Raw genomic sequence first — 6,482 nt, 5'->3', positions numbered from 1 at the left:
GATCGGATCATTTGAGGTCAGGAGTTTGAGACCAGCCTGGCCAACATGGTGAAACCCCATCCCCATCTCTACTAAAAATATAAAAGTTAGCCAGGTGTACTGGTGTGTACCTGTAATCACAGCTATCCAGGAGGCTGAGGCAGGAGAATCACTTGAACTCCCGAGGTAGAGGCCGCAATAAGCCACACTCCAGCCTGGGCGACAAAGTGAGACTCCATCTCTTAAAAAGAAAGGGGGGGTTTGGGAAGGGCTATGCAGGCTGGAGCCTGAGCCAGCACAAACTAATAAAAATGAGAGTGAGGGGATTGGGAGAGGATCTGGGAAGGGTTTGCTTAAGATGGGCAGCAAGGTAGGGCCCAGCTTGCATATCTCCAGACTGACTGGAAATCAGTTAGGGCCACCACTAGCTAACGGCGCACCTTTGTGTGATTTAGGAAAAGGACCCCCTCATTGGGCACCATGGCTTGTGCCTGTAATCCCAGAACTGTGGGAGGCAGAGACGACGGGAGAATCGCTTGAACCCAGGAGGCTGAGGTTGTAATGAACTATGATTCATCCATCATAGCACTCTATCCTGGATGTCAGGGCAAGACCCTGTCTCAAAAGAAATAAAACAAAGAGGTCAGGCGTGGTAGCTCATGCCTATAATCCTAGCACTTTGGGAGGCTGATGCAAGAGAATTGGTTGAGTCCAGGAATTCTATACCAGCCTGGGCGACATAGGGAGATAGTCTCTACAAAAAATTTAAAAATTAGCCAGACATGGTGGTATGTGCCTGTGGTCCCTGCAGCTCTGAAGGCAGAGGCAGGAGAATCACTTGAACCTGGGAGGTAGAGGCTGCAGTGAGCCATGGTCGTGCCACTGCATTCCAGCCTGGGTGGCAGAGAGAGAACCGGTCTTAAAAAAAGAAAAGAAAGAAGGCCGGGCGCAGTGGCTCACGCCTGTAATCCCAGCACTTTGGGAGGCCGAGGCGGGTGGATCACAAAGTCAAGAGATCGAGACCATCCTGGTCAACATGGTGAAACCCCGTCTCTACTAAAAAAATACAAAAATTAGCTGGGCACGGTGGCACGCGCCTGTAGTCTCAGCTACTCGGGAGGCTGAGGCAGGAGAATTGCTTAAACCCAGGAGGTGGAGGTTGCAGTAAGCTGAGATCGCGCCATTGCACTCCAGCCTGGGTCACAAGAGTGAAACTCCGTCTCAAAAAAAAAAAAAAAAAGAAAAGAAAAGAAAGAAACAGAAAAAGGTACCCTGCCTACCTTTGCCCCAACTGGTCACAGTAGTTGATGTCTGTAATCCTAGTGCTTTGGGAGGCCAAGATGGGAGGATCTCTTCAGGCCAAGAATTCAAGACCAGACTTGGCAACAAAGCAAGATCCTATCAATACAAAAATAAAATTTAATTCAATTTTTTTTTTTTTTTTTTTTGAGACTGAGTCTTGCTCTGTCACCCAGGCTGAAGTGCAGTGGTGCAATCTCCTCCACTCACTGCAACCTCCACCTCCCGGGTTCAAGCGATTCTCCTGTCTTAGCCTCCTGAGTAGCTGGGACTGAAGGCCCGCACCACCACACCCAGCTGAAGTTTTGTATTTTTACTAAAGATGGGGTTTCACCATGTTGGCCAGAATGGTCTCCATGTCCTGACCTCGTGATCCGCCCACCTCAGGCTCCCAAAGTGCTGGGATTACAGGCATGAGCCACCTGCCGAGCCAATTTAATTTAGTTTTTTAACAATTAGCTGGTGTAGTGGCCCACACCTGTAGTCCCAGCTCCTTGGGAGGGAGGCTGAAGCTGGCAGATCGCTTGAGCCCAGGAGGTTGAGGCTGCAGTGAGCTGTGACAGCACCACTGCACTCTGGTCGGGGCGACAGAGTCAGACCCTGTCTCAAAAAAACAAAAAAGAAAGAAAGAAAGAAAAGAGTGTCCAATCTAGGGGGACCAACTTAAAAAATGCATCTGTCTAGGAAGACTAGGGCTGGCTGGGCCAAAGCTGCAGGACTTGGATTTCAGCCCCTAGGGGCCCCACAGCCGGAGGGAGCCAGCAGAGACCGTGGGGGGCAAGCAAGGACTTGCTTCTGGGGGAAGAGTTGTGTCTTGGCAGTGCAGACCGGGCACGGTCATGCTGAGGTCCACGACCGTACCCGCCTTTTTCTTTCTCCCCTGCCCGCGGCCCAGCCCCACCCCGCGCTGCCGCTGCCGCTGCCGCTGCCGCTGCCGCCCCAGCCAGCCCGCGAGCGCGACGGGAAGCTGCTGGAGGTGATCGAGCGCAAGCGCTGCGTGTGCAAGGAGATCAAGGCGCGCCACCGCCCGGACCGAGGCCTCTGCAAGCAGGAGAGCATGCCCATCCTCCCCAGCTGGCGTCGGGGGCCCGAGCCCCGCAAATCCGGCACCCCGCCCTGCCGCCGGCAGCACACGGTCCTCTGGGACACCGCCATCTGAGGCGGGCGGGGGGACCGGGGCGCCTGGACTGGGGAGGGGGCGGGCATGCCTGGCTCTCCCGGGAGCCTCGCCTTGAGAGACATTGAAGGACCACGTGGGAAAGTGCCAGGGAGAACCCCTGCCCTCCACCCTACCCCCGGGATAGGGAGAGTCTGCCAGGCCCATCCGGCTTGGGGTGCCAACAGCGCTGCTGAGATACTTGGAGGAGGGGGAGGGTTTGCTTGAGGTTGGGGCGAGGGCTCTGGCTGTTCTCCCTGCTGTGCACTGGACACCCCTCCTCCTGAATCAAGCCAGAGGTCAGCATGGGGAAGGGAGGAAGGAAGGGATGGGAGGAAGAGGTGGGTGGGTGAGCTGAAAGAGGGACTAGAGTGCCAGACGGTGAGCTGTTTTCTAGAGAGCCGGGAGTCGGGGAGGGGGTATTTATTTTGTTATTTATTTCAGTCTGGAGGGCGATTCTGAGCCCTTCTGACCTCCTGAGCCGGAGTGGAGAATCAGGGCCACGTTTGCACTCTCCCCAATGCCAATGCCTAAAGGCCCTGCCATCCACGCCACCCCACAGCCAAGGAGCAAGCAGGGGTCCGCATGGGGAGTGGACCTAGAGAAGAAGGGGCCCAGGGAAGCAGAGGGCTCAACTCCATTCACAGTATTCACAATTTGCCAGAATTTGGTAGTCAGTGTGGCCTGCTCTGAATCAGGCATCTTACTTAGTTCTGGGGTGAGGGTCTAGCATCAGGGTTGGGCGGGATGATGGGGAGGAAGAGGGAAATTTTCGTGGGTGGTGGGGGGTGGGTAGGGTATTTATTTAAATTAAAAAAAAAACACAGAAGAGATGTCAGGAACTTTTTTTTAATTCCTTTCTTTTCAGAATAATATATTAAAAGACTCATGATCCTAAAGCTGGCTTCTTCTATTTCACAGCGTGCTCTGCCATTCTTACACTCGCTCCTTTTCCCATCTTGCCCCTGGTTGGTGGGAGTTGAAGGTTGTGCGGGGAGGGGTGAGTAGCTGTGGTCAAGCCACAGGGCGAGGTGGCGTTCCAGGTAAGTCTTTGGGAATGCATCGGGCCATGACTCCATTCCCATTTTTTTTTGTATGTGTACAGAATGTGTTCTTGGCATTGCACTGATGAGAAGGAATATTCAGGCATGAAGCTTGCCTTCAAGTACCTTGTGATCTACTCAGGGAGGTAAAAACCCTGAGACAACAATAAACAGTGTTACAGGAGTAAGAGAGCTGGGACAGGGCTGGGCGTGGTGGCTCACGCCTGTAATCCCAGAACTTTGGAAGGCAGAGGTGGGTGGGTGGATCATCTGAGGTCAGGAGTTCAAGACCAGCCTGACCAAAATGGTGACACCTCATCTCTACTAAATAAAAAAATACAAAATGTAGCCAGGTGTGGTGGCACATGCCTGTAATCCCAGACTACTTGGGAGGCTGAGGCAGGAGAATCACTTGAACCTAGGGGGTGGAGGTTGCAGTGAGCCAATATTGCAACACTGCACTCCAGCCTGGGCAACAGATTGAGACTCCATCTCAACAACAACAACAGCAAAGAGAGACGGGGGGGGGGGGGGGAGAGAGCGGACAGGGCTGGAATAATCTAAGAAGGCTTCCTGCAAGATTACCCTAAAAGGACAGGTAAGCTAGTCTGAGCAATATAAAGAAACCCTGTCTCTGCAAAACATACAAAAATTAGCCAGAGGCATGTGCCTTTAGTCCCAGATACTCAGGAGGCTGCGGTGGGAAGATGGCTGGAACCCAGGAGGTGGAGGCTGCAATGAGCAGAGATCGTACCACTGCACTCCAGCCTGGGCAACAGAGTGAGATCCTGTCTCCAAAAAAAAAGTCACGGTCACGGTTTGATTTTCTATGGAACAGTAGGAGGTAGGAAGCACGTTTAAATGACAGTGATGGCATTAAGAGGTCCAGCCATAGGCCAGGTGCAATAGCTCATGCCTGTAATCCCAGCACTTTGGGAGGTCGAGGCAGGCGGATCACCTGAGGTCAGGAGTTCGAGACCAGCCTGACCAACATGGAGAAACCCCATCTCTACTAAAAATACAAAATTACCCAGGCATGGTGGTGAATGTCTGTAATCCCAGCTACTAGGGAAGCAGAGGCAGGAGAATCGCTTGAACCTAGGAGGCAGAGGTTGCAGTGAGCTGAGATCTTGCCATTGCACTCCAACCTGGGCAACAAGAGCAAAACTCCATCTCAAAAAAAAAAAAAAGAGGTCCAGCCATAATTCATAATTTCTGAAGTTGATTCAGAAAGACTGGCCACAAGGCAAGACACAGGTCCTCACTAGGGAAGCCAGGGGGATCCTGCTGGGAGGTGATCTGTTACCAGGGAGGAGATTAAGGAGGGTGTCTGGAAGGATGGAAAGCTAGGGACAGTTGCAATAGGCCACTGAAAGGAAACCCCCTCAGGATGGGGGTGAAGGAGCAGAATTGGTCATACAAGACCCCCAAGTTTGGAGCTCCAGTGACTGGGGAAATGACAGAGAGAGACAGGTGGGCTTGAGAGTGACTTTGGAGGAAGAATGCTGAATTTGAAGAAATGTTGAATATTCAGGTTGAATGGTTTGTTACTTAATAGAACTGTTTCACAAAATGTGGTGAATAACCAGGCATGGTGACTCACACCTATTATCCCAGTACTTTGGGAGGCCAAGGCAGGAGGATCACTTCAGGCCAGGAGTTCGAGACCAGCCTGGGCAACATAGACCCCCATCTCCACAAATAATAATAATAGTAATAATAATAATAATAAAATAGTTGGGCTTGGTGGCACATGTCTGTAATCCCAGTTACTCAGAAGCCTGACATGGGAGGATCACTTGAGCTCAGGAGGTCAAGGCTGCAGTGAGCCATGATTGCTGGGCTGTTGCTCCAGCCTGGGTAACAGAGATCCCATCTAAAAAAAAAAAACAAAAATGTGGTAGATGCCACAAGAGAGGTTTTTATACTGTGTGAAGAAGAACATTTTTTAAAACTTAAAAGTTTTGTATTTTTTTCATTTATAATAGAAAAGTTATAACCAACACATTAGGCAACTTATTTCATGAATGTGATTGCACAAAATGAGTTCACATTTATTTTTAATGAGCTGGTTTAAATAAAAAATATTAAGCCAATAAATAATAGTACAGGCAATGTATAGAATATGAAAAATGATGACAGTGGTATGTGAGTTTTTGAAATTTAAGAAACAAGTTAAAATGATGATAGCTTGGGAGACAGGACAAGACTATGGACATTAGGAGTCATTGACATAGAAATGGCATTCAAGTCCAGGCACGGTGGCTCACACCTGTAATCCCAGTACTTTGGGAGGCCAAGGCGGGCAGATCACCTGAAGTCAAGAGTTTGAGACTAGCCTGACCAACATGGAGAAACCCTGTCTCTACTAAAAATACAAAATTACCTGGGCATGGTGGCGAATGCCTGTAATCCCAGTTACTTTGGGAAGCTAAGGCAGGAGAATCGATTGAACCTGGAAGGCAGAGGTTGTGATGAGCTGAGGTCGCACCATTGCACTCCAGCGTGGGCAACAACAGCAAAACCCTGTGTCAAAAAAAAAAAAAAAAAAAAAGGCACTCAAGCCCAGGACAGCTAAAGCTGAGCTCTGCAAGGAGGGCAGGGCTAGAGAAATGAGCTAGGAATGAAATACAGGCCAGGCGCAGTGGCTCATGCCTATAGTCACAGCACTTTATAAGCCAAGGTGAGAAGATCACTTGAGGCCAAGAGTTCCAGACAAGCTTGGGCAACAAACCTCATCTCCTCATTTCTACAAAAAAAATTAATAAAAATTAGCTGAGTGTGGTGGTGTGCACCTGCAGCTGGAGTTACTCAGGAGTCTGAGATGGGTGGATCCCTTGAGCCCAGGAATTAGAAGTTGCAGTTAGGTATGATCCCTTCACTGCATTCCAGCCTGGACAACAGAGTAAGACCCCCAACTTGAAAAAAACAAAAACAAAACAAAGCCCAAGATATAAACAGGCAGTAGCTTTTTTTAACTACTACCTTTTTTTTTTTTTTTTTTT

General features: G+C 50.0%; 1 protein-coding gene across 5 annotated transcripts in view; it reads left to right on the top strand.

The window, feature by feature from the left end:
* Positions 1–3,328, top strand: part of NYAP1 (neuronal tyrosine phosphorylated phosphoinositide-3-kinase adaptor 1) — an 11,619-nt gene extending 8,291 nt beyond the window's left edge. For 4 of the 5 annotated variants that reach the window (XM_017533597.2, XM_037740305.1, XM_037740306.1 and 1 more), the window contains one exon: positions 2,174–3,325. In XM_017533597.2, coding sequence (XP_017389086.1) covers positions 2,174–2,437 — 264 coding nt within the window. In that variant the 3' untranslated portion in view covers positions 2,438–3,325. Of the gene's footprint in view, positions 1–2,173 lie in introns of all 5 variants that reach the window. The other variant, XM_017533598.2, reaches the window with a different exon arrangement.
* The last annotated feature ends 3,154 nt before the right edge of the window (positions 3,329–6,482 follow it).

Source organism: Cebus imitator, unplaced genomic scaffold, assembly GCF_001604975.1.
Source record: "Cebus imitator isolate Cc_AM_T3 unplaced genomic scaffold, Cebus_imitator-1.0 Scaffold82, whole genome shotgun sequence".
Classification (NCBI taxonomy): domain Eukaryota; kingdom Metazoa; phylum Chordata; class Mammalia; order Primates; family Cebidae; genus Cebus; species Cebus imitator.
This window is presented reverse-complemented; position numbering and strand designations above follow the sequence as displayed.